Here is a 27,893-nt window from a genome sequence, read left to right as displayed (position 1 = left end):
CCCCCCATGACATCCCCTCAATTATCTCCGAATTCTTAATTCATCCTTTTTCATAAACACCTACCTCTCTCGGAAACAATCCCTCGTTAAATCAACCACAAAAGAGGGGGGAAAAAAAAAAAGAAAAAACAAGAGGAAAAAAGAAAAAACGAGAGGAAGGTTAAACGAAATAGAATTTCACTCTTTTTCATCTTCTTCTTCCTCCTAAATCTGTTGTTAACGTTGCCACCTGGCGCATCTCAGCCGCCACCGCCGCCGCCACCGTCGTCGTCGACGACCTTTTTGAATTTCTTTCGTTTTTTCCCTCCCAAACCCGATAACCCAAGCCGATTCAATTCCTCATTGTTCGCCTTGTCGCCGATTCAGTTCCGGCGACTTACAATTGGCGCCGTCGATAGGAATAGGATAACTCTTACCTTCTGCGTTATTTCCATCTTGATTAGTCAAACTTCATTCTCTCTTCTGCTTACCTCTTGAAGGTGAGGGACTTTCTTTTCTTTTCGATCATCTTTTCCCCTCTTCCTCCCGATCGTTCATTCCGCCGTAATTTCTAAGCGTTTTTTAAAGTTTCTGATTGTGGATTGGGAGTTCGTTTGAATGCTAGGCTTTTTTTTTTGGGGTTTCGAGGGGTTTTAGCCTTCAAAATATTTGATTTTCGGAATTAGATTGTTGATCTGAAAATTGCCGTTTGCAGTATGTTTTAGCATTAGTTTTCCGCGTTATTTGAAATTGTCTCCGTTCCGGATATTCATGTGTTTTGAATTCCATGAAGGAATGTTCTTTCTGATTGATGAACGAATTGCTTAGTCTCGAGCCTCGTTTGTACACTCATTGGGCTTCGTTACTCATTTGGATTTTGCATAAAAGAAGTAATACGAATAGGAGCTGATTCAGACTAACCCCTGTAGTTCAATTCTTTACATTTGCTTAATTAATTCACCCTTCGTTTGAAATAATTGCTGTAAGTTCACCCGAACTGTTTTCTGCTCGGAAAGGCTAGTAAACAAAAGATACTCGAAGCTGGTTTGTTGAATGTATGATGTAAGTTAAGTCATCAAATGGGTTTTGAGAGTTTTGAATCGGAAAGTACAATAAACTTTTCAGGATGGTGCGGACGAAGCTTGTTTGATACTAGTATCTTTCTCGAACTTTTTTCTTTTGAGGTTCACGTTCCCGCTTTCAGTATTGCTGCATTTCTACTTCACCATTCATAATTCCCTATCTTCCTGATACGGCATATATTTATGATTTTGAATACTTGTCCTTTACTAAGGAACAGCTTAATTTTTCTAGTTTATTACTTTCCACTTCGATTGAGATAGTATTAAGTGTAGCCTTCAACTTTCAGGATACAAGCTTCTTTTTCACCAGCACTAAGTTGAGGTGTTTTATTCCATGTAGAAGAATGGCCTTTTTTAGGAATCATTCAAACGAACCAGTTTCTCATGGTGTATTGGAAGATAAAGGCCAGGGACAAGTTAGCGATAGAACTCACACCTCTGCAGGAAATGACGAGGAAGACATGGGTACAGAAAAAGAATTTACTATGAACATGGATGCACCCTATCACAGTGGAGGTCAGGTAGATGATTCCAGTAGGTTTCAAAATGAGCCAGCTGCAGATGATGGTATTGCTATGAGAATGTCAAACTTACAGAATTCTGGAAGAAGAACGGCAGTGGGTAGAAGGTGGGGTTCAACATTTTGGAAGGACTGCCAACCTATGATCCATGGAGGTTCTGATTCTGCGCAGGAGTCTAAGAGTGAGTCTGACAATAGAACCGGGGAAGGATCAGAGGATAATATATCCAATGAGAAGGATGGAGGTTCAGAATTTGAAGATGACGACCAACCAAAAGAGGTTAAAGGTCAAAGAAGGTATACCGATGTCCCTGCAGAAGATGGGGTGTTGTCAGATGAATATTACGAGCAAGATGGAGATGAGCAGAGTGATTCCCTTGTGTACAGGGGGTTTCATAACTCAGTGAAGTCAAATAGGTCACAGTTGCATTCTGTTAATGCCAACAACAATCACATGCGAAGAAATTCTAGAGTTGTGAACGATGAAGATGACGACGATGGAGATGATGAAGACCATAATGATGATGCTGATTATGAAGAGGATGAGGAAGAAGGTACCTTTTCCAGTAGGATTATTTTTGAACTGTTTACCATGCTTCTTTAATTTTAATTGGCTGGCATTTGGCTGCACTTTTTTCCTACTCTTCTATCAATCTGAATTTGACTTCATCGTATTAGCTAAATTTAATATCCGTGGGTGCTTGCAGAAGATGACCCTGACGATGTGGACTTCGAACCTGAATATGGCGTTGGAAGTGGCCGTTCAGTGAAAAAGGTAGGTATTTGCATGTATTGTTCAACAACTTTTTGTCTGCTGGATTTCATGATGTAATTTTTTTCCTTCCTTCCTTTCAGGAACCATACTTCCATATATTTGTGTATTCTTCCCTCCTTTCATTTCTCTGTTATTAATGTTGTTTGTATGAAATTGAATAAATTTATAAAGTACATGATGGCAAAGAAAAAGTGAATCAAAACTGCTCATATATAAATCAAACTCTTCATGTTATGGAACAAAGTTGTGATGAGTATGAAGCCCTGTAATCTTAACGTAAAATAAAAAATTTAAGCTAAGCTCTGAAAGATTCTGTCTCCAACTTTCTGCCAGCATCAATTTTCTATCTAGGATTTTCCCTATATAAACAATATCTTGACTGATTTCTTTTTTCTTCTCTTTATTAGTCAGTATTTTGTTGCTTCCTCTTCATTGATGCTTCTGGATGAATTTCTGTTAGGTACTTAAGTACCTTGGAGATCCACACCCCAAAAGCTAGCTATTGGGGTGGGTGGGAGAGCCAAGCCATTTAAGTACCACATGAGTCATCTCATTCTGACCAATGTGGGACAAAAGTATCCCATACTACCTTGGTTCCTAACAATACCCCATCTCCAGAAAGTCGACGTCTCGCAACTACTCTGACGATACTTCACTCAGCCACACACTCGGTTAGAACCCTCCGCCGGTTCCACTACGGAACGTCGACAACCGGCTCTGATACCATTGTTAGATACTTTAAGTACCTTGGAGAACCACACCCCAAAAGCTAGCTATTGGGGTGGGAGAGCCAAGCCACTTAAGTACCATGTTAGTCATCCCATTCTAACCAATGTGGGATAAAGGTATCCCATACTACCTTGGTTCCTAACAATTTCATTCCTTGGGTTTTCTTTTCATCATTCCCTTGTCAATCTCTACCCTTACAGGTCTCTCTACCACTTGTTTTTCTCTGAAAGGGATTTTCTTCTTCTTCCCCATTATGGTTGTAGATGTGTGTGTATGTGTATATATTTCTAGAAATGTAGTCTCTTCTCTCCACATTTTTCCGTTATGCAGTAAATATATGATGGTTCTGTCTGGTACTTCCTAATTATGACCTGACATTACCATCTTTCTGCCCATTGGATGCTAATTTAGTGTCTTTTTGATTACAGGATAAAGACTGGGATGGTGAAGATTATGAGGAAGATGATGGGAGTGATGACGATTTAGAGATTTCTGATGATGATGGACCTAATTATGGAAAGAAAGGCAGGGGAAAGCAACGGGGTAAAGGAGGACGCAATGTAAAATCTACCGGTGAACGTAGAGCATACCAATCATCTATTCGACAAAGAAAAGGGAAATTTTCATACGAAGAGGATGAATCATCAATGGAGGATTCTGCCAGTGATAGCATTGAGGGTTTTAAAAGTTCAGGGAAATCTGGTACTCACCTTCGCAAGAATAGTGGTCGTTATTCTGTAACAACAGGTGTTTCAGGACGAAGAAATGAGGTCAGAACTTCTAGTAGGTCAGTTCGAAAAGTTTCATATGTTGAAAGTGAAGAAAGTGAAGAATTTGATGAGGGCAAAAAGAAAAAGTCCCAAAAGGTGTGCCTGCACTTTTCAATTTATATAGAGGCTGGCAGATATATTCTTATAGTTTCTGAAATAATGTTTTGTTTACCATGTATATGGTTCTGAACTATGATTCTTTTTCTGCATGTTTGCTGGTCTTTTTGATACAAAGTTTCTATTTCTTCAAAAATTATAACAAGTATCGTACTATTTTGGGGTTGCTCCTTTGCTGGATTGCAACAAGCTGTACTACTTTTATGTAGCTTGTGATTGTTGATGTTGATTTTTTGATTCTTGTTTGGTATGTATTCATATCTTTACCCACATTCCTATTTATTTTTAGTTCATTTGTTGTTACCTCGTCATTATCTTTTGTTACTACGGTCTGGTTTAGCAGGGTTGGGTATTGGTTCAACCAGTTGTATGTGTTTTTAAAATGGCCATATAGGTTTTTTTGAGGCCTATTTAAAGGCTCGTCTCACGTATTAGTTTGGTTCGCTAATTTACTCTTTCAATATCTTTGTCATACGTGCTTTTAGGAGGAACTCGAGGAGGAAGATGGTGATGCCATTGAAAAAGTTCTCTGGCACCAGCCAAAAGGCACTGCTGAAGTTGCTATAAGAAATAACAGATCAATAGATCCCGTTCTGTCTAGTCATTCATTTGATTCTGAACCGGATTGGAATGAGGTGGAATTTTTGATAAAATGGAAAGGCCAGTCGCATTTACACTGTCAATGGAAACCATTCTCTGAACTACAATATGTATGTTTCTGAATGTTTTTTTGGTTTGTTTTGTTTTGTATCGTTTCATCTAAAGAATGTTCTCTTGTTGAAACGGGTCTTTGTCTTTAGCTAACTTCTTATTATTTCCACTGGCATTAAACACATTTTTCTTGCAGCTTAGTGGTTTTAAGAAGGTTTTAAACTACACTAAAAAGGTCATGGAGGAAATAAGGTACAGGAAGAGTGTCTCCCGTGAGGAGGTAATTTTTGCTTGATACTGTAATAAAATTGATTAGTGCAAATTGTCATTGACGTAAGAGTACTCTGAATATTCACGAAGTGCTTTACCAATGGAAGCCTTTGAAAATAACATGTATGATAATCTTTGAACACAAGCATACATGCACACTTGCAGCATATGAGCCGTCATCTAAGTTGTCTGAAGGCAAATCTTGCAATGACACATTTTCTATGGTTTATTTTGTTATAATAGTACATTTTAATAGCTATTTTAATTATTTATTTTGTTAAAATAGTACATTTTAATAGCTATTTTAATGATTGGTAACACAATCTATGTCTTTTTGGGACAAGAAACTATTTCATTGATCATCTGAGAGCAGTATCATAAATCTTAAAATTTGTTTTCAAGCTATTTTTGTAGTGTGCATTATTGCATTGCTTACCTTCATTTTGGTATTAGTGGAAACTTTCTTTCGCTCAGTCACTTAGGCATTTACTCCTTTATTTATTTTTATCTATCTATTCTAACTATCTACTATATACTAGTAGTATATTTTAGGGAATTAACAATAACTTTTCTGTGTCAAATTATGGTAAAACAAAATTTTGTAAGTGAAAAAAACTATGATGATGGATTGTTGATTCAGGGTGAAATAGCCTCGATGATGTGCTTCTTCTATGTGAAGCAATTTTTTATTCACCAAGAAGTTCATCACAACTTTTGATAAGGCATCTTATTCATTGTTTGCTAATATGTCTACAGATCGAGGTCTATGATGTCAGTAAGGAAATGGATTTGGATCTCATCAAGCAAAATAGTCAGGTTACATTGTTGAACTCTATTCGTTATTGTTTTTAGGCTTTTGCTTAAAACTTTTAGTAATCAGATTTAACTGTGGATTCGTAGGTGGAGAGAATTATTGCTGACCGTATCAGCAAAGATGGTTCAGGTGATGTAGTGCCAGAGTATTTGGTAAAGTGGCAAGGATTGTCTTACGCCGAAGCAACTTGGTAACAAGAATCAATATTTTTCTAATGAATTTCTGAATGAGTTCATAAACTATTTTTCTCCCCTTTTATAATTTATGAGCGAGCTTAGAGAATTATCTCCTTGAAAAAAGAAGAAAAGAAATGCTATATGATAAGGTGTTGGAGAAAAAAGGCTTTGGGTATAAATGGAGGACATGGATGTGGAGTTGTGTTAGAAATGTGAATTATTCGATCCTTTTAAATGGAGCACCGAAGGGTTTGATAAAGGCTTCCAGGTTTAAGACAGGGGCTCTTTATTCCCTTTCTTGTTCTTACTTGTGGATATCTTGATTTAGACTCATAAACAGGGGGCTGAAGGCAATATTATCGAGCCCTTTTAAGGTTGGTGATGAGGAGGTGGCCATGTCTTTGCCGATGATATGGTTTTCTTCTGCTCTAAAGAATCTTTCCTACCATATGTTGGGGTTCTTTGAGGCAATATGTGGGCTTAAGATTAATGGGAGCAAATGTTAAAGTTTGGTTATCAATTGGGATCAAAAGCTGGGTAGAGGAGGTTGGTTCTGAAGTTGGATACAAGGATCAATTGGCCTTCCTCTTGGTGGAAATCTGAGGGCCATCTCTTTTTGGGATCCAATAGTTGATAAGATCAGAAAGATATTTGCCGATTGGAAGAAGGGTTTTTTTTATTGGTTTGTTTGTTTGATTGTTTTTCTTGTTTGTTTTGTTTTTTTTGTTTTTTAAATTTAATAAGTTGGAAGGTCTTCTCTGATTAGGACGGTGTTGAAATTTATTGTATCTCTTTTTCGAGCTTCTAGGCTGGTTTGCAAGAGTATAGAGATTGGAAGGGATGGATGAAGGGAAAGGTTCCCATTTGGTTAGTTGAGAGGCTGTTGGGTGATCTCAGGGAGGGTTAGAGAATGAGAATATAAGGTTACGCAACAAAGCCCTTTTGGCTAAATGGCTTGGGTGGTTCTCCCTTGAGCCTTAATCTTTGTGGTGTTGGGATTATTGCAAGCAAGTATGATCCCATCTTTTTAAATGGTTGTCCAAAGGGGTTAAAGGCGCATACTAGAATCTCTGGAAACATTTTTTCTTCTAAGCTCTTTTCCTTCTCCCATCTTATTCGTTGCATAGTGGAGGAAGGAACAAAAACGTATTTTTGGGGATACGAGTGGGTGGGGGACATGCCTCTCTACTATGTGTTTCCTCGTTTATATCATTTATCTTCCTTTAAAAGTCATATAATCTCTGATTTCTTTGGCTTGGTTGGGGATCTCTATGTCTTTCTCCTTTGGCTTTTGTTGTTTGTTGTTCCGGCAGGTCGCCTCTCTTTTGTCTTTGCTTGAGTTTAATTTTAGACCTGGGGGATGTTTGTGGAAGACTAAGATTTTAAAGAAAGTCAAATTCTTTACCTGACAAGTTTTACTTGACCGTGTGAACACTTGGGATGGGTTTTCGAGAAAGAGGCACATGTTAATGGGCTCTTTTCGTTGTATTCTTTGTCAAAAGGTAGAGGAAGACATGGATCACCTTCTTTGAAGCTGTTAGTTCGCTGGGGCTGTCTGGAATTGTTTCTTTTTAGGAGTTTGATATTGTGAAAGTTGCTTCTTGTGGTTTGCAAGGGTGTATGCCTTGTTGTTGGATCTTTGGGAGAGAGAAACAACAAAGTGTTTTGAGGTGTGTAGAGGACCCTAGTGGTGTTTGGTCCTTGGTGATGTTTCATGTTTCTTTTTGGGATTCGGTTTCAAATACTTTTTGTAATTATTCTCTAGGCAACATTTTACTCAGCTAGAACCCCTTTCTTTAGCAGAGTTTTTGTGGACTTGGTTTTTTTTGTCTGCATTGTATTCTTTCTTTTCTCAATGAAACCAATTGTTTCTTGTGAAGTTAGCTATCTTTTTTCCCCATGTATTAATTCCACCTCTATTGCAAATCCTTTTTGCTTAATGTTATTTCGTTAAATTTGATGTTAGGGAAAAGGATGTAGATATTTCATTTGCGCAAGATGCTATCGACGAGTACAAGGTATTTAGCTATTTGCATTTTGCTTTCTTATTGTTGATTTAAAATATTAATTTTATGCCAATTGTACGGTACTGCCTATCTACTGATGTCTTATGTTTTAGGTGGTTGACTTCATGAAATTTTCTAAATAGGTATTAAATAGTTTCATTAAGAATATTGAAAGTACTAGTGAGCTCTGGCCCAAACTTAGAGCCGTTCATTGCAGTACTTTCCTCCCATCCCCCCACCACTAGTAATCGTAAAAACTTCCTTGGGTTCCCTGGTCAAGGTGCTCCAAAGCCCAGCTAAATTCCAGCATTCCCCAAACCTTCTACCATGTATGGACATTTATATAGAAAAGATTGTTCTTATGAGTCTTGGCAGTCAAACTAAGTGCTACGCCAAAGCCAAGAAATTGTTCGTTCTTGCTTCTGTCCCAAATATGAAATTAAAAGGCATAATGTACAAGGGAAATGATTTCGGTTGGCAGCAACAGTGTTTTAAAGCCCTCTCAAGCGCACGCCTAGGTCCAAGATGCAAGTCTGGCGTCTCACCTTGGATCACAAAATAAGACACGCCTTTTGTGAAGCCCCAAGGATCAAAGCCAAGGGTTTTTTCAATTATTCTTAAAAATAGTAATAATTAAGGTTTTCCTTCTTTATTAATTAAAAGAATCAAGTTTACCAAACCTAAATGCAAAATTTCTTGTGTTTGGGGTCATTTTTTCCATATTTCCACTTCAATTATACTCTCTCTTTTTAATGTAATATTTTTATATATGGTGCGCCTCATAAAAAAAAAGCCCGCGCCTTTTTGTGCACCTTGTGTCTAGGCTCCAGAGAGCTATTGTGCCTTAGTGCACCTTGGACATTTAAAAACACTGGGCAGCAACCTCTCTTCATAAAAATGTTGGGAGTTTGCACTTCCCATGGCTCATCCAAAGAAAAAGTATCACTTTAGGAGTTTGCACTTTCCAAAACTCATCCAAAGGTCACAAAACTTTTACACCCACATGAGTTACCTAAGAAATGGGTGTTGTGGTAAATTGATGTATGAGACAAATAGAGGAGGTTTTTATTTTCAACTCTTGCGAGATTATTATTAATTTTGATTATTAACTTTTTTATAAGAAGGTACAAGCTTGTTGGTCATATTCTTCGGACTGGGTTGTAGTCTTCTGTTGCAAGCCAGAGAATTAAGGACACGTTTGATGTATTTCTTAGTGCACAGTGATGGTCAAATTGTGTAATAGTAGCTGTATTTCTTGTACTATGTCAATGTTTGATCTTATACTTCCATTTCGATTATTCTAGTCCCTACATTCTAACATATGGATTTAATTCCATTAAAAGCTGACATGGCACCATGTGGAAGCTGGTATGATGCCACTTGAGTTTTCCTTCTACATGTGGAACCGTGGACATATAATATCAAATTGTCATGTCAGCTTTTATGTGGAGCCAGGTCAGCTTACATTATTAGTCAAGTGTATTATCAATGATACAGACTAAGAAATGTAGGGGCCAAAATGAAGTAAATGGAAGCACAAGGATTAATTTGTTACTAGTGATGAAATGGAATTATAATTTAATTTAAAAATATCAAACTTGTTTTGACATAAAAAGATGGTTATTAGCTCAAAATATTTACAAGCCAAGGGGTATTTTGGAGAATTATAGTATGATGTCTAGTAGTTGATATTATCAAGTTTCAGTATCATGTAATTAGGCTATACTCCTATTTATAAAATAATGTCTTAATACACTTCAAATTTTAAGTCTAGATTTTTTTTTGGTAAAAGAAACAATTAATTGATGAGAATAAGGGGAGAACCCCGAGCAAATTGCAATAAAGATCGCCATTTGCTGACTAAAAAAGATAAACTGAAGTGAGTGAAAGGGTGTTTTAATTTGCACCAAGAAAAAGCAGTAGACAAAACAAGTTAAAAAAACCGAGCACGAGAAGAACAAGTATCATTAAAAACTCTTCCATTTCTTTCACCCCATCAGCACTATAGGAACGCACGAATGAAGGCCAACCAAATCACCTGCGTAGAACCACCAAAAGGATGACCCACAAATACGGAGGCCAAAGCATCAGAAATATTATTAGGACAAGTGAAAGACCAACCAAAAGCAGGCAAGAGAAGATCCCAAAAGCTAGTAGCAAAGGAACAATGGAAAAAAAGATGAACCGGCAATTCCGCATGCTTATGACACATATGACATCAAGAGGGAGAAAGAGACATATATGACATGCGATGTTGCAAACGATCAACTGTATTGATGGCACTCCAATTGAGCTACGAAAGAAAGATTTTAATTCTCTTGGGGTATCTATCCTTCCAAATCACTGAATAAAGATCAGTCAAAACCGAATCTATATCACCCACCAAATCAGTCATAAGAGATTTAACAGTAAAGCTCATAAAAGGATCAAGAGGCACGACCAAGTATCAGGGGAGGAACGAAAGCGGACAGATGCGAGATGAAGGGATAATGAAACCCATTCATCAATCTCCAATTCAGTAAGAATAAGATTACGACGTAAATTCAAATTCCAAGCAGATGAAGAAGAGCTTCAAGTATCAGCAACAATAACCTTAGGGTGTTGCACCAATCGAAAAAGCCTTGGGTAAGTGTTGGCAAGGACACCACAACCGAGTCAAGAGTCATGCTAGAAAGACGTAGAGGAACCATCACCAATACGATGTCTAATCCGATTGACAATCTGATCAGCAAATGCACAAATGTACCTCCAAGGAGTTTTGGAAGAACTACCAAAAATAGGCAAGGGCCAAACACAATAAGTGGAATAATACTTAGCAACCATAAGTTTCCTCCATAAAGCATCATGCTCAGATAAAAATCTCCAAGTCCATTTGGCAAGAAAAGCAAAGTCTCGATGTTTAAAATTTCCAATGCCAAGACCACCCAATAATCGAGGACGTTGAGAAACCACCCCGTTCACATTATGTAAGCTACCATCACCACGAGAACCTTCCTAAAAGAAATCTCTAACCAACTTATCAAGACAACCAATAACAGATGAGGGGGCTGAAACAAAGACAAATAATAAGTTTGGAAGGCTAGAGAGAGTGCTTGAATGAGAGTGTGATGGCCCCCTTTCGATATATAAGCATACTTTCAATTATGGAGCTTATGCTTAATTCTTTCAACCACAGACTGCCAAAACAAAACAGACTTAGAATTGCCACCCAAAGGAAGCCCCAGATAAGATGTAGGCTAGAAACCTCTTTTGCAACCAAAAGAACGTTAACAACCAATCAAATTCAGAGTTTGAAACATGAATCCCAAGGTGCTCCCTCGCCAAAGAATTTAAAGATTTCTCCTTCAAGACATCAATCTCAATTGGAATGCCTTCATTTTCCCGCTTTCATGATTTTGTAATTGCTTAGTTTTTGGCTTTAAGTTTATCTTTCAGTTCCACATCTGATGTAAGTCTTTGTATCAGGCATGGTTTCTTTCAGCTTTGTTCTATGTTTAAGCCTCGTTGCTTTAAGAGTTAGGAGATGACGAGAGTGTTACGGAGGTGTCAACTTATTTGAGATATCCTGGTGCACTTGCTGATCCTTGTTATGTTTTGTTTTAGTGTTTGTTTCCTTTCTTTCACTTGTAATAGCTTTCATTATCTTAATGAAGTGGTTTGTTTCTTGTTCAAAAAAAAATTTCCAAGGAGCTCACTCTTAGCAAGATTGATTTTGAGCCTTGATGCACATTAAAAAATGTGGATAATGTCAAACAAGTTCTGTAAAGTAGATCTATCAGTAGTAGAGAACAATAAAGTATCATCAGCAAACTATAAGTGATTCAGAGAAAAATCCGAGTGACCAATAGGATGAGCAACTGTAAGACCCAACGCGGAGCTATGGTCAAGAAGACGATTCAAACAATCAACAACAAGTTTAAATAAGAAGGGAGAGAGAGGGTCGCCCTGTCTTATTCCACGTGAGGGAATAATCTTGCCACGGGGGCGGCCATTAATAATGATGGAATAATTCGTACTAGTAATGAAATCTCTAATCCAAGTGTGCCAACGAAAACCAAATCCTTTTATCTGAAGAATAGAATCAAGAAAATCCCAATCAATCGTATCAAAGGCATTCTCAAGGTCCAGTTTTAAAATAACCCCAGGTTTATTCCTCTTGGTTCAATCATCAATAAGCTCATTAGCCATCAAAGATGCATCAAGAATCTGTCTGTTAGCTACAAAAGCAAGTTGATTGGCAACAATGGTGAAAGGAAGAACCCTCTTCAGACGATTTGATAAAACACGGGCAATAATGCTCGTATTTTCAATAGGGGCGTTTGACGTGCAATAAAAGCAGAAAGTTGAGTTGGTAATTATTATCTGGAGAGTTACATTGTCTGTGTTTGGTGTACAGAGTTGAGTTAAGTTGGTAATTATTGTTTGTGTTTGGGGGCAGAGTTGTGTTTGAGTTGGGGTATCTAGTGCTATTTTTGTAAATGATTTTTTTTTTTTTTTTTTTTTTTTTTTTTTTTTTTTTTTTTTTGTTGCTATTGTTGATTTTAATTTTCAACTATACACGTATTTTCCTAACTTTTCTAAGACAAAAACAAAACAACTTCAAATTCTTTTCCATTCTCGAAACATAACAAATTCTCTATAAAGTATTCATATACAAAACATAGAATTTTGAATTCAATTTTTTAAACACTCAAGTAGAAGTGATTATTCCATTCAAAATCTCAGCTTAATCATTAATTACCATAAAATCTAAAAAGAACTGAAAGGATTAATGCCATCAAATGAAATTATTGGCATTGTTTTAGGTAGAAGGGGCGACACTTAAATATTAATCTTAAAAAAACCAAAATTTTACAATTAAAATCATAAAACCAACTATTAGATAGTCTTTTTTGAGTTTTTGACTAATTTGTGGAATATGGATTTACCTTTTTCTAAAATTGGTGGAATGATTTTAGAAACATTGATGTCTATTTTTTCCACTATTATGTTGCATTAGTGTACAAACTATCTTCTTTTTTAAAAAAAACTTGAGCCATGATTTTAAATTCCACTATTTCATTAGAAGTATGTAATATTTGAAAACATCAAGGGATAGGTTGTTTAAAATATATTGTTAAACTTTTGTTCAGTGAAATAATAATAGGACGTTGCATGTAATATTTTTTTAGATCTAAGAAAAAAATGAAATAGAAGAAGAATGGTTAGATCTAAAAGAATAACCATAGAAAGAAAATAAGAAAAGAGAAAGGAGAAGTTGAGAAAGAAAAGGAAAAATAAAACTCATACGAGCCAGATAGAGAAAGAAGAGAGAAAATGAGAAAGACAAACCAGACGGCGAAAGAAGAGAGAAGATGAGAGAAGGAGAGTAAATGTGAAGAGATGCAGGAGAGAGAGAGAAATGACAAAGTAATCGAGGGAGTTGGGAGAGTAATGAAAACGTGTGGGAGAACGGGTGAGAGTGAGAGTGATAAAATGGTGGATAATTAAGCCCACCGTTTTATTTTTATCAATGGTCATTGAAGTTGGGCACACGAAGGTGGTAGTCAGAGTATGTCGCCGAAGTTGCTTGTGCAAAGGTAGTCGTTGGAGTTAGTCGCTAGAGTTGTTATCGGAGGTGGTTGGTGCACGATGTTCTTCGTCGAAGTTGGTTGTGCAAATGTGGAAGTCAGAGTTGTTGTGTACCAAGGTGGTTGTCAGAATTGGTTGCCGGAGTGTCGTCGGAGGCCGGAGCTCGGAGTTGGCCGTCTAAAGGTGGTCATCAGAGTATGTTGCCGGAGTGGTAGCGGTAATTACCAACGGAGACCGATGGGTGGAACCATTAAAAACATTAGAGGAAGAGAGAATTGAGGAGAGTTAGGATGAGTTGGGGTGAGTTGGTAAAATAACCAACTCAACCCCACCAATATTTAAAGTTGGTTGTCAAATATTGAGTTGGTAAAAAAATACCAACTCAACCCAACTCTCCTGGGTTGTCAAACACACCCTAAATGTTTTCCATTATAATATTTTACATTTAACAAATTATTTTCTTTCTATCACTTGCTAAATTTTGACTAAAAAAATTATTTTTTCACATAAATAATTCCCAGTGCGCCAAAGCTGGGGTAGATCTATGTGTTTATTCAAATTAGCCGTGAATGGCTTTGTGATAAATTGTTTTAAAAAAATTTCCGAGTATCCTTCATCTCTCATCCTTCTGAAATGGAGCCTCCCACCCCCCATTTTTTGTTTTGTTCTTGGTAATTTTATAGTTTGTTAGCTTATTGTTCTTTGTTTTTGACTGCTTTTATTACAAGCGTTTCTGTTTTTGTACTTTCTACGTTTATTCTTTCATTTATTCGTCGATTTCTTCATTAAAAAGAGAGACCAAATTAAGATAGACATCTTTGTATTAGTTAGTTTGTTCAATCGTTGTGCTTAATTTTTCCAATCATGTTTGTATTGTCGAAGCTGGTTGATGCATTTTTTCCTGTTTCCATAATTTGAGCAGGCTCGTGAAGCTGCAATATCTGTGCAAGGGAAATCAGTTGATCTTCAGCGTAAGAAGAGCAAAGGTCCGTGGTAACTTGATGTCATGAAATCTTACTTATAACTAACTTTTGACACATGGATTTTATGTACTACACTACATACGCATATTTATGTAAGAAACAAGGTTTTATTTGTTGATGGAATTACAAAGCCATAGTTGTGGAGGATTAGAAATCAAATCGTAGGTATCTTGTTATACATATATATTTATAATAAATGTTTTATGAACAATCAGCTTTCATTAAGAGAGTTAAGACAAGTATAAGAGGTGGACACATAAAACTATGGTCCATGTGGGGACCACAAAAAGAATAAAGATTACAAAAGAGCTCTTATCAAAAAAAAAAAAAAAAAAACAAAACAAATGTTTTATGAACAATCAGCTTTCATTAAGAGAGTTAAGACAAGTATAAGAGGTGGACACATAAAACTATGGTCCATGTGGGGACCACAAAAANATAAGAGGTGGACACATAAAACTATGGTCCATGTGGGGACCACAAAAAGAATAAAGATTACAAAAGAGCTCTTATCAAAAAAAAAAAAAAAAAAAACAAAACAAAAGAGCCCTGAAAATTATATGATACGTTTTACACTAGAGATTATTTCATTTTATTGCCTGTGGTTAATGAGAAAATAATAAACAATAAAATGAGTATGCATAGTTTTGAATGAGTGAAGATTTATTTTAGCTGTTAGGAAACCGGAAAGATAATACTAGTTAACCATTAATTTCATTCCATCAATGAAATCCTCTATTATAAAAAAACATAATAGGTATATAAACGTATAAAAAAAATCACCAAGGCCAATTTCCGTTTAAGCAAAAAATTTAAAAGGATATATTTAACATCCTAGTAGTAGTTCAAATTATTATGACTCGAACCTTTATTTATTTATTTACATTTTCTGAAGAATGAGGTAAATTAATTTTACTTTTTTAGTTATTATATGAGGGGTAGATGCTTTAAGTCTCAATCTATTTTCATAGAGGCGTAAGCTTTTCATCGTCAAAAGAACTAAGAAGACATAAGTTTTGAGGCTAAAAGTTAGAGTGTTATCTCAATCGGGACTCAAGGTGTTAGCCTTGATAGCCTTTTAAAATATTGATTTGTAGTGTTGCTTAGATGCTAATCGTGTATATATGAAATGGTACTGGTGGTTTATCTCTGTTTGGCCTCTACTTTCCTTTTCCATAGAGTAAATTCTTGTCTTCCTTTATTCTCTATGTATAGTTAGCATACTTTAATATTATAGCTTTTCTGATTTCTAGTGAGTTTAAGGAAACTTGATGAACAGCCTGAGTGGTTGAAGGGAGGCAAGCTTCGAGATTATCAGCTCGAGGGTTTGAATTTTCTTGTTAACAGGTACTATTTGTTTATTTATTTATTATTTTAATTGCACGTTAGATCTGTTTATTTTGGTTTTCTATTTTCTGTTTTAAAATGTTCAACTTTAGTTAAATATATACTTAGAATGGTCTAGAAGGGGTTGGTAAGTTGGTGCTGTTCAGTTGCATACAAGACGGCTGCTCTCCAGTCTCATTTATTTCTTTGACTATATTTTTTTTGATAGTTATGTAATTGGTCTTTTTTTTCATGTTTGTAGTTGGAGAAATGATACTAATGTAATTTTAGCTGATGAAATGGGTCTTGGGAAAACTGTTCAGTCTGTTTCCATGCTTGGCTTTCTACAGGTGGACTTTCTCGTCAGTGGTTTTGTAAGTATTTCTGGTAGATTAATCTTGAGGACTAATATATATATATATATATTTTGACAGAATGCCCAACAAATCTACGGTCCATTTCTTGTTGTTGTACCACTATCCACCCTGTCAAACTGGGCTAAAGAATTTAGGAAGTGGCTGCCTGATATGAATGTTATTGTCTATGTTGGTACCCGTGCAAGCAGAGAGGCAAGTTACCTTTTCTAGAACTTTATCTAAATGGTGTTGGTTGTGGAGTATTGATATAATTAAATTTATTTTAGCACATTAACATAAGCTTTTGAGTTAGTTGGTACATCAAAACAATAAAGTTTAGTTTGTGCAACTACTTAAACTTTTGAGTTGGTCATTTCCTTTCCAATATTGTTGATTTCTACATTTTGGGCTTCTACAAATGCTAAGACCACAAGTGAGAGGTGTGGAAGTATTGGTATAATTAAATTTACCACATCAACTTAGGCTTTTGGGTTTATTGGCGATGTAACATATTTGATGAAAATATTTCTACTATATGCTTATTTTACTGGGAATGAAGTTATTGGTTATAAAATTGAAAACAAGATAATGGGAAGGTTCTGTGCTAAGATCTCTCTCTCTCTCTCTCTGTCTCTCTGTCTCTCTCTCTATATATATTTTAAATCTATCTGATGTTCAAGCTTTTATTTGTTTTGTTATTCTCTTCGTAATTTCTACTCTTGCCTGTAATTATTTGGTTGCAGGTTTGTCAACAGCATGAATTTGAAAATAAAAGAACTGGCAGACCGATAAAGTTTAATGCATTGTTAACTACGTATGAAGTAGTTCTAAAGGACCGTGCTGTTCTTTCAAAGATTAAGTGGAATTATTTGATGGTTGATGAAGCTCATAGATTAAAGAATAGTGAGGCACAGTTGTATACAACCCTTTCGGTATGTTAATATTTTGAATTATTGCAACTTTCTAATGTCATACTTGTTTGATGTATTACTGATGTGTGATACTTGCTGGGTTTTCAGGAATTCAGCACAAAAAATAAATTGCTCATTACTGGTACTCCATTACAAAACAGCGTGGAAGAGCTATGGTATTATTTGATTTTCTACTTCTTAATATTGATGTTCGTCATATTTATGTTCAGTTCGTTATTTATTCTATTTGTTATCATATGTATGCCAAAGATGATTGTTTTCCGGCATTGAAGGCTGCCTCATTGCCGTGCAGTGCAGTTAATCTTTTTCTCTTGTTTTTGCCTGGAGTGTGCTTTGGTTGGTTATGGTACCGTATGGTTTCATGTGTTATATCAGACCTTTTATTTAACTTCTTAAGGAATATTGAACCTTCTATGGTTTATTTAAGACTAGTGTGTGCATTTGTGCTTTGTATTCACATGCACGTGATTATGAATGTTGGATACTTTTAGTTTCACTAACATGTCTATATCTGACATTTGAACACTTAAACTTGTGTGTTAGGCATTTCATTCTTATCAATTTTTTTAAAAAGTTATAGTTCTCATAAAAAAAAAATTCCAATAGGGACAAAAGCATATATAAGAGAAACTAACTAACTTTGAATTGATTGATTCGATTTTAAATATTTATTTGTTCTATCATACTGAGTTATTCAGTAATATATATATTTAGCTATAATTTTCTCCAAAACTTTTGTCGTAATACCATGCCATTAGAAACATGCAATTTGTTATGCTTTTTAGAGATGAATGTTTTGCCACATTATTTACATATGATATTTAAAATGTTAAGTTTGTAACTCAGAAAGTATTGAAATGTGCAAAAGTTTTTTTAAATGTGTTTAGAACATACTTTTGTTAAAAGATGTGTTTCTGCCATGTTGGTGCTGTGATTTTGCAGAAAACATGTTAACATGCGAATAAGCTGTAGTCCAAGTGACTATTCTCACATCACGACGATAGGAAGAACTTTTTTGCTTGTCTTTGGTTTGGTCCATGCACAATATTGTGCCTATTTTAAATTGACAAAGAAGTTATTTCTTATTCTACCTTGTAAAAAGATATTCTCTACTTGTTTCTCATTCATAAACTTCAGTAATAACTTTTTGTTTGTTTTGTACTGTGATTTTTCAAGAAACAAGTATATGAATACATTTTTTTGGAATTCAGTTTCACTTTATGTATTCATGTTAATTACCCTTTCATGTAGTCTCCTGCAACATTACATTATTCTTAGTTTGATTGGTAACTGCTAACTTCCTGTGTAGTATGGTTTGAGAGTCGGCTGGTTAATCATCTAAATGTGGCATGTTTACCTTATCTGTGTAATGCCATTTTTGTAATATCGGAAAAAAGGAACTACTACCGTTTTTTTCAATTGGAATGCTCATTAGTATTAAATTCAGTTTCTTCTGTACGTGTTCAATTGTAAGATTGTTTATCCGTTTTGCCTCACACAGGGCTCTGCTTCACTTTCTTGATCCTGATAAGTTCAAGAGTAAGGATGATTTTATTCATAATTACAAGAACCTTAGTTCTTTCGATGAGATTGAGGTAATATTCTATTCTACGAATACTCTGTTTCACTTTGAGGATGTTGCTTTCACCTGATCCTTCGTGATTTTGATTTTTTTTGTAGCTTGCTAATCTTCACATGGAACTGAAGCCTCACATCCTGCGTCGTGTTATAAAGGATGTTGAGAAGTCTTTGCCTCCTAAGATTGAGCGTATTCTTAGGGTAGAGATGTCTCCGCTTCAGAAACAGTAAGTAATGCACACTCACATATTGAAAGGAAACAGAAAATCAGTTCTTTAATAAAATTACAAAAAGTTGGGCTTAAAGTAATATTTTCAATTATAGAAATTGATGTACAATGTTTGATACTTGGTTTTCTGTTTTTAGATATTACAAATGGATTTTAGAACGCAACTTTCATGATTTAAACAAAGGAGTTCGTGGGAATCAGGTAGCAACCTATTTCATTTACTTATTGGGTTCATTGTTAGCATGGTTTATTCTGTTTGTCAGTATTGATCGTATTCAAGTGTTTTATTTGTTATTAACATTGATTGGACTTACAGGATTTTAAATTACTTGAAAATTATATATTTTTTTTCCAGGTTTCTCTTTTGAATATTGTGGTGGAGTTAAAGAAATGCTGCAATCACCCCTTTCTGTTCGAAAGTGCAGATCATGGTTATGGTGGGGACTTTGACTCAAATGATAGCAGCAAGCTGGATAGAATCATCTGGAGCAGCGGGAAGCTAGTTATACTTGATAAGTTATTAATGAGGCTGCATGAAACGAAGCATCGGGTTCTGATTTTTTCACAGGTCAGGTCATAAATTTCTGAATGCTAGTTGAATTTGTTTCCCCGAAGTATTATTACTGTTGTTGCCTTTGATTTAATTCAACCTTCTGTTGATAGGGGGTTATTTATTGGTACAAGATATGACAGTTTAATCAGCTTGCAACTCTTGGATTTGTATCTAGTCATGGGAGCTCAAATTTTTGTGGATGTATTCTGTTGTGTAATCTTGCATGTTTACAGTTTGACATAACAGTTTAATCAGCTTGTGACTCTTGGGGATGTATCTGTTTCAAGTCATGGGAGCTGAAAATTTATTAGATGTATTCTGCGGTGTAATCTAGATGTTTACACTTTGATATACTTTCAGTTTCATGCATTTAGCCACTCAAACTCTTATTGAACGCTGCTGCTTTTGTAAATTTAGTATCCCTTTCAAAGATTTTGGATATTCTAATCATTGTTTGTTGCATAGATTTTGCCATCATCAAATATTCTTCTATTTCATTTTCAACAATAATCACCAAAAGGAAAAGTTCTTATAGCTAGACCTTAGTGCCATCCTCTTCTTTTAAAAATTATGGCCTCTTATAGCATACGTTCTGGAGCATTGAATGCTATGGATTATTTGATTAGGTGGGAAGGGGAACTCCAATTGAATTTTTTTTAAAAAACACTGAAGGGTCAAACTTTTAGTCAATGAGAAGCGACAAACTTCTGTAGGGAGTTGAGTTGAAAGTTAGTAACAGTTGTTTTGTCCCGGTTCCGAGCTCTGTTACCTCTAATTTTCTATGCACTTATATAGAGATAGTCTTTCGATTTGCAAGGATATCATTGGGTACTGCCATCTTTTCTCCTCCCTACAGCAAAGTTTCCTGAAGATTCCCTTGTCATCTGGCCTCAAAGGAATGTCTGTTTATTGAATTTTCTTTTTAAACCACCCTTCACTTCACTGCAGTTTTGGTGAACCTTATTCTATGTACAAATACAGCTTAATCGAGATTATGCTGTTGTAGCTTTTCGTGCAGATAATATAGTGATTATGATGGTGTGTTGCAGATGGTTAGAATGCTCGATATTCTGGCTAACTACATGTCATACAGAGGATTCCAATTTCAGAGGCTTGATGGAAGTACAAAGGCCGAGTTTCGGCAGCAGGCGATGGATCATTTCAACGCACCTGGTAGTGATGACTTTTGCTTCCTTCTTTCAACTCGAGCTGGTGGCTTAGGTATAAACCTTGCAACAGCAGATACAGTTATCATATTTGATTCAGACTGGAACCCACAAAATGACTTACAGGTTGAGTTTTGACTCCATTTTTTAGTCGTCTTTCTTGAGAGGTTTCTTTTTACAAATTGGCTCCCTTCTCTACTTTGTTGTAGGCGATGAGTAGAGCTCACCGAATTGGACAACAGGAAGTAGTTAATATATACAGATTTGTTACAAGCAGTAGTGTTGAGGAAGATATCTTGGAGCGAGCGAAGAAGAAGATGGTACTATTAAAAAAAAAAAAAATACTTGTTAAGCATGATTCTGACACTTAGATTTGCATTCAATCTACGTGTATATCTGTTGATGAAACTTATATTTTATTTTAGGATTTTGTTTCTGTTTGGTCTCAATATTTCTGTGCTTTATAGGTTCTTGACCATCTGGTGATCCAAAAATTAAATGCGGAGGGTAGATTGGAGAAGAAAGAAGCCAAAAAAGGCATTGGTTTTGATAAAGTAAGAATGGTGTTGCAAAACCACTGTAGTTGCTTTATTGAAAAACTTGAAAATTGTGGAAGCCTGAATTATTTGGAGTAATGAAAATTGTGTGAGACTCCCTTTTTTTCTGGATGTCTCCACTGGCTTTTTAAGATTATTTATCTCTCTGACAAAAAAACTATCTAACATCTCTGAGTTTTATGCTCTGCAGAATGAGCTATCAGCGATCTTAAGATTTGGGGCTGAGGAACTTTTCAAGGAGGACAAGAATGATGAAGATAGTAAGAAACGGCTTCAAAGTATGGATATTGATGAGATTCTTGAAAGGGCAGAGAAGGTCGAAGAGAAAGAAGCTGGAGGAGAGGAAGGGCATGAATTGCTGAGTGCTTTCAAGGCAAGATAATGAATGATATTATGGTGGTGATGTCTTTTTTGTTGTTTCTGTTTTTATTTCTAGTGGTTATTATGCTAGTGATGTTTGCATATAGATGGTGAAGAGTAGTATGGATAGCAAGGCATAAATGCGGCCACTGTATCTCATTCTGCTTGTTCTGATTGTTTGACTTACCTTTTTGACTGATCATCTCTCTTTTCTTTTGTTCTTTTTTTTTTTTTNTTGCTAACTTTTGTAGTGCTGAAGATGATGGAAGTTTCTGGAGTCGTTGGATAAAACCAGAAGCTGTGTCTCAGGCTGAAGTATGAATCTGTACTACACTGTTAATTTTAGTTTTGAACCTGAAGATCTTCCGTGCCACTATAAATTTTATTCCAACTAGTATTTAAAATTATTTTGCATATTGATTTCTTGATTTTTATACCAACTAGCACTCATCCATCCATTTTACTTTCGTTTATTTTAGGAAGCTCTAGCTCCTCGTGCAGCCAGGAATACAAAGAGCTATGCAGAGGCCAATCAGCATGAGAATAGTGGTAAAAGAAAGAAAGGATCTGGGCCTGTGGAGAGGGTTCATAAACGCCGTAAAGCTGATGTTTCTGTTCCTTCAGCACCAATGATTGAAGGTGCATCTGCTCAAGTGAGAAGGTGGTCTTGTGGGAATTTGTCTAAAAGAGATGCATTACGTTTTTATCGTGTGGTAAGGTTCTGTGTTTTTTCCTTTCCCCTTTTTGGGATTAAAGCATGCAGTTGGATTAATAATGATCGTCAGTTGTGCCATTAATTTGACGTGCATGATATGATTCTTCATATTGTTTGACCAGATGAAAATTTTTTCTATCTTTATTTGTTGTTACCTTTATCTACCAATTTTGTGGGCCATGTTACACTCACTTCTAATTGGATGCTATAAGCCATCACTTGTCTAAAAATGTCCGACTGGATTACTTCTACAGCATAGCATATGCACTGAAAAGTGGGGGTGTACTTCGGTCTGTTGGAGTCCGTTTTCATGAAAAACGGATGCTAACCACTGACATGTTGGTTTCGGTTGGTCGGAGGTGGACGATTCTGGGATGCTCCATGAAAACGGCCGAGTGGAGACGTGGTTGGTTGATTTGTTTTGTCGGTTTTGGGATGCTGAAAGCTGAGGGTGAGATAAGGGAAATCATTGAGGGAGAAAGAAGGAACGGAGAGAAATGGTTCTATTTATTTATTTATTATTAATAATTTAAAAAATTATAAGAAACAATGTCATTGATGAGTGAAATAATCCAAAGGATATACAAGATCCCTATCAAACGATGGTTCCAAATTGCAACAAGATAAACGTTGAGGGAGATAGAGAGAAATGTTGAGGGAGAAGAAAGGGAAAAGAGAGAAGAAGAGAGAGTGATGAGAACCAAACCGACCATGTATAGAGCATACCACTTGTTGAGGTGAAGCGTTGATGAAGCAACAAATATAATCACAAAACAGAGTGATGAAAAATGTTAAGGTGATGAAGGGAAAAGAGAAAGGGAGGGAGAGAGAAAGAGAAGCTAAGAGAAAGGGGAGCATTTGGTGGTGAGGGTAAGGGGAAAAGAGAGAGAAAAGAAAAGAAATAAATAAATTTATTTTTTTTAATCATGACCTTTTATTGGAGTCCAAAACTACATGTGCATTGTGTCTTCTATTGCAGCCTGCACCCGACCATCTTTTTCTTTAAAGTGCTATGAAAAGTTGGTCTATCGGTCGGTTGGAATGAATGATACCAAAATCTTAGAATGTATTAAGTAGTTAAGCACCTTGGAAAATCACACCCCAAAAGCCAGTTATTGAGGTGGGAGAGTCAAGCCACTTAAGTACCACATTGATCATCCCATTCTAACCAATGTGAGGGTAACCTCTACTACCTTGGTTCCTAACAATACCCCGTTCCTAGAAAGCCGACATCCTGACGGCTAGACCAACTGTACTTCACTTGAAAACACCTGATCAGAATCCTCCGTTTGTGCTCTTCTCCGGAACACTGACAACCAGCTTTGATACCATTTTTTGGTACTTAAGCACCTTGGAGTACCACACCTCAAAAACCAGCTATTGAGGTGAGAGCTAAACCACTTAAGTACCACATTGGTCATCTCATTCTAACCGATGTGGGACAAAGGTAACCCGTACTACCTTGGTTCCTAATAGAATGGTCAATAATTTTTTAAATGATAAAAAGTTCTTATTTTTTCACTAGACATTTTTCATAGTTCTTCCAACATTTATTTATTTATATTTTTGGTAAAATGCCAAGTTTACATTAAAAACCATCCGAAGAGGAGCTCAACTAACATAGGAATGGGCTCGAGTCAAGCTAAATAAGACAAAGGGTAATTACAAAAAATTATGAGAGGCATGAAAGATAGTAAGAGTCCGCAAATTCTTCAGATTTTTTGACCCCTTTACAAACTTTATTGTTCTTTTTCCCAAAAGACCTACAAAATATCGCAAAAAGTAAATTAGAGCATGCTGCCCTTATCCCAAAAGGGGGAAGGAGGAAGAAATTCCTCCAACATGGATTTGAGACTCCTTGGCTAGACCAGACTAACAATAAACTCCTTGAAGTAGCTGCACCATCATTTAATTAAGACATTAGGAATACGGGTGTGCTACTACTTATGTTGGAGAGGAAATTTCCATCTTCCAATCCCAGCATCAACACTCAAATTTTTTATTGATAAATGGCTCACATGCGACTAATGTTATTGATTTTTAATTCTTCGATAATTACTAATTGCTGTCTTCTGTTCTTTGGAATATTATTCTACTGAACTTTGACATGTTTGATCTTTGTTCACACTGCTTGATTTTCTGCTACAACATAAAATCAGGTTATGAAATTTGGGAATGAGAGTCAAATTAGCTTGATAGCTGGTGAGGTTGGTGGTGCAGTTGGGGCAGCTAAGCCTGAAGAGCAAATCGAACTATTCAATGCTTTAATTGATGGCTGTCGAGACGCTGTTGAATCAGGATCAACAGACCCAAAGGTTTGTTTAGATTATATAAAACATGAATTCCTCTTCTGGTTGCCCAAGACGAATTGCAATTTGGTTTACCTGAGGGGACTTGCTGGTTGTTAAAAGTTTGAATAATTTCTCTAGGGACCTATGTTAGATTTCTTTGGTGTGCTAGTGAAAGCTAATGAGCTCCTCAACCGAGTTGAAGAACTTCAACTTCTAGCAAAACGAATTAGCCGCTATGAAGATCCTATTAAACAATTTCGTGCCTTGATGCACCTGAAACCTTCAAATTGGTCAAAAGGTTGTGGTTGGAACCAAAGTAAGTATTCGGTTGTCCTCCTTATACTCTCCTCCCTCCATTTATATTATTTTCTGCTAATACATATATTTCTTTATTCTAAGTTGATGATGCAAGATTACTTTTGGGAGTACACTACCATGGTTTTGGTAATTGGGAAAAGATCAGATTGGACGAAAAACTCGGTCTAATGAAAAAGATTGCTCCAGTGGAACTTCAACATCATGAGACCTTTCTTCCACGTGCTCCAAATTTGAGAGATCGCGCTAATGCGCTTCTGGAGATGGTAAGTGCTATACGGATGCTTATTTTAAATTGATGGTTTGCATATCCAAGTTAATAAATAAACTTGCAAAGCTAGTAGTATTTTCTACCATTTTCTGAACTATTTGACCTACTTAGAGCTTTCATTTTGGATTTTATTTTGTTTCATGTTCTATAAACATGGTGTGAGAAATCATTATGGCTTGCTATCAACTAGACTTTTTCTGAAACCTTTGATGTGAAGGGTTTTTTTAGATTTAGTTTGGTTTCATGCTCTTTATCTTTACTGGTACAAAAGTATACAGCTTCTTTAAAATGATAGTTTTCCTACTTTAATTTTTAACTGGAAAGCTTTATTGTAGTTCACTCTGTTTGGTTTGGACACCACCCCAAAGTTTAGCTCAAAAGATTTACAAAGAAGATAAAAAATACTGTAGGAAGAATTATGTAAAAATGAATATGATTATATATTCTATGGTGTCGCAAGGATTGCATGTATTAAAATTAAAAAATAGATTGGACAATTAATGATCTTGGTTTTTAACTAAAAACCATCCTAAGAAATTGAAAAATGAGCTTAATTTTCAAAAACAAAAAATGAAAAATGAAATGGTGGTTGCCAAATGGAGCCTAAGTTATTAATTTTGTATTGGTATTTTCAACTTCATGTGTGTCCTTGGTTACTGGTGTATGTTCGAGCTCACTGTAGTTTGAGTGGTTTCTTCGTGTGAGCTCATATATTGTTTGTTTGTTTTTTTTGGGTTCTTAATTCCTACTCCAGACATTTCATGATTTACAGATGATGCTTTCCACAAATTTTTTGACCAGGAACTTGCTGCCCTCGGTAAAAGTCTGAATTCTAAAGCTGGTCGCAAGACTGCAAAGAAGGATAGGGAAAATATTCCAAAAGCTTCGACATCACGTGGCATAGAAAGAAAGGGGAAACCAGGTTCTCCCAAGGTTAACGTAAAATTGAGGGACCGAACTTCTAAACCACAGAGAGTCGAGAACCTCGTGAAGGAGGAGGGTGAAATGTCTGACAATGAAGAAGTATATGAGCATTTTAAGGAAGTTAAGTGGATGGAATGGTGTGAAGATGTCATGGCTGATGAAATTAAAACTCTAGAACGACTTCAAAGGTTACAGACAACTAGTGCCAAACTCCCAAAGGAAAAGGTCCCGTTATTTTGGTTCTGAATTCTGAACCCTTCTGTCTTATGAAACAATATTTTAAAATTTTTATTTTCCTTTTCCCTCAGGTGCTTTCAAAAATTCGCAATTATTTGCAGCTTCTGGGACGAAGGATAGATCAAGTTGTTCTTGATCATGAGGAGGAACCATATAAACAAGATAGTATGTGCCCTTGAGTATAATTATGTTATCATTTGTATTTGTGATATTCTTTTTTTCTATATGCTCGTCACCTGTCACCTGTAACTTATATTCTTAACCGGCTATAATTTTCACTTTGAAATACTTATGATCGTAATCTATCAGAGTGCAAGATACTGTGGACTGACTAATTTTGTGTTTTTCTGAAGCAATGAAATCTAACCGGTTCGATATTATTTGCAGGGATGACTATGCGATTGTGGAATTATGTCTCCACCTTTTCAAATTTATCTGGGGAGAGACTTCATCAAATTTATTCAAAACTCAAGCAGGAAAAAGAAGTGGGAGCAGGTCCATCCTACATCAATGGTACTGGGTCTGCTCTTATGGGCAGGGATGGGGACTCCTCTCATTTTGGACCCTTACCACGTCATCTTCCGAGGGTACGGGGGAACAAAACTAATACTTCCTTCCAAATATCTGAACCAGTTCAGAAGGGGGTCGAAACCGAGAAATTTGAAGCATGGAAACGACGAAGAAGAGGGGGAGATGCAGATAATGAATACCAAGTGCCTTGTCCACCTGATAGACCCATGAGTAACGGCGGTCGGATACCAGATCCGAACTCATTGGGGATTCTTGGGGCAGCACCAACTGAGAACAGGAGGTTTGCTAATGAGCGGCCTTATAGGATCCGTCAAACTAGTTTTCCTGTGAGACAAGGTTGAAGATTTGGAGGACCAAGTAAGCCTCTTATGCAGTGTGGGAGGAGGGAGCTGATCCGAGAGAAGGATTTCAGCTTTGACCTGGTCCCGTTCACCACTGCAGCGGTATATAATTCTCTGGTTCTTTTTCCACCATGGGAATAAATAGCTGCAGGCCTCTATTAGTGTTATGTGGCTGACCCTAGAACGTTAAATCTGCGGAAAAAAAACATAAAAATGGGATTTTTTTGATGCTGACCCCATTGATTGCCGAGGAATTTCGAAAAGGTTCTACATTATATTGAAGGCTTGAGGCATCTTTGCGAGTTGAGTTCGAGTAATTTCTTCGTATATAGCTAAAAATCGGAAGGGATCTACTTCTCGCTCGTTTGGCTCACAAGTTCACGAGGGTAGTCCTATACATACAATGTTCACCCAGAATTGTACATTATCAGTTATTTCAGAAAATTTTATCATTTTTTTTCCTTTTTGGCTACAATAGTGCAATTTGTTTCCTCATTTGTCCATAAGAAAATGTAGTTCAATGAGATTCTTCAAATGTACCATTGAATTTTCCCTCCCTTTAAAACTCTTGTTTTTTAGAAACATCGACATGTCCAACAAATTTTACCATTTGGTAAATGGAAAGCAGGCAAATGAGATATTGCAAGCTAATGAAATGTTTTTTGTTTTGTCCCTACAAGATTTTCTCTGATTGGATCATATCAGTTGCAAAAGGACAGCAGCCTAGTTGAGTAACAATTAGCAGGTGGTTACTCTCTCTTGTGTGAC

The 27,893-nt window shown here is 36.2% G+C and overlaps 1 protein-coding gene and 1 long non-coding RNA gene across 4 annotated transcripts; both read left to right on the top strand.

Moving 5' to 3' along the window:
- LOC120088357 (protein CHROMATIN REMODELING 5) lies at positions 1–27,801 on the top strand. 3 transcript variants are annotated; one of them, XM_039045585.1, is made up of 31 exons: positions 1–479; positions 1,349–2,135; positions 2,292–2,356; positions 3,514–3,951; positions 4,458–4,682; positions 4,820–4,903; positions 5,650–5,709; positions 5,794–5,897; positions 7,850–7,901; positions 14,383–14,446; positions 15,697–15,790; positions 16,032–16,119; positions 16,204–16,338; positions 16,869–17,057; positions 17,145–17,212; positions 18,559–18,652; positions 18,738–18,862; positions 19,002–19,065; positions 19,220–19,432; positions 20,467–20,709; positions 20,793–20,903; positions 21,051–21,137; positions 21,331–21,514; positions 21,736–21,815; positions 21,980–22,213; positions 24,375–24,530; positions 24,645–24,822; positions 24,906–25,087; positions 25,894–26,241; positions 26,325–26,418; positions 26,641–27,801. In XM_039045585.1, the coding sequence occupies exons 2-31, from the start codon at positions 1,406–1,408 to the stop codon at positions 27,123–27,125; spliced, it is 5,274 nt and encodes a 1,757-aa protein (XP_038901513.1). In that variant the 5' UTR covers positions 1–479; positions 1,349–1,405; the 3' UTR covers positions 27,126–27,801. The 3 variants fall into 3 exon arrangements, with proteins under 3 accessions (XP_038901513.1, XP_038901512.1, XP_038901511.1); XM_039045584.1 differs by having other exon boundaries at positions 2–479; positions 1,402–2,135; positions 2,289–2,356; XM_039045583.1 differs by having other exon boundaries at positions 2–479; positions 2,289–2,356.
- Positions 14,786–14,977, top strand: LOC120088358. Its single transcript, XR_005484899.1, has 2 exons — positions 14,786–14,839; positions 14,889–14,977. It is a non-coding gene; the product is annotated as an uncharacterized LOC120088358 (long non-coding RNA).
- Positions 27,802–27,893: the final 92 nt, after the last annotated feature.

Source organism: Benincasa hispida, chromosome 10 (assembly GCF_009727055.1).
Source record: "Benincasa hispida cultivar B227 chromosome 10, ASM972705v1, whole genome shotgun sequence".
NCBI classification, from domain to species: domain Eukaryota; kingdom Viridiplantae; phylum Streptophyta; class Magnoliopsida; order Cucurbitales; family Cucurbitaceae; genus Benincasa; species Benincasa hispida.
Note: the sequence above shows the minus strand (reverse complement) of the source record. Positions and strands in the feature narration are given on the sequence as shown.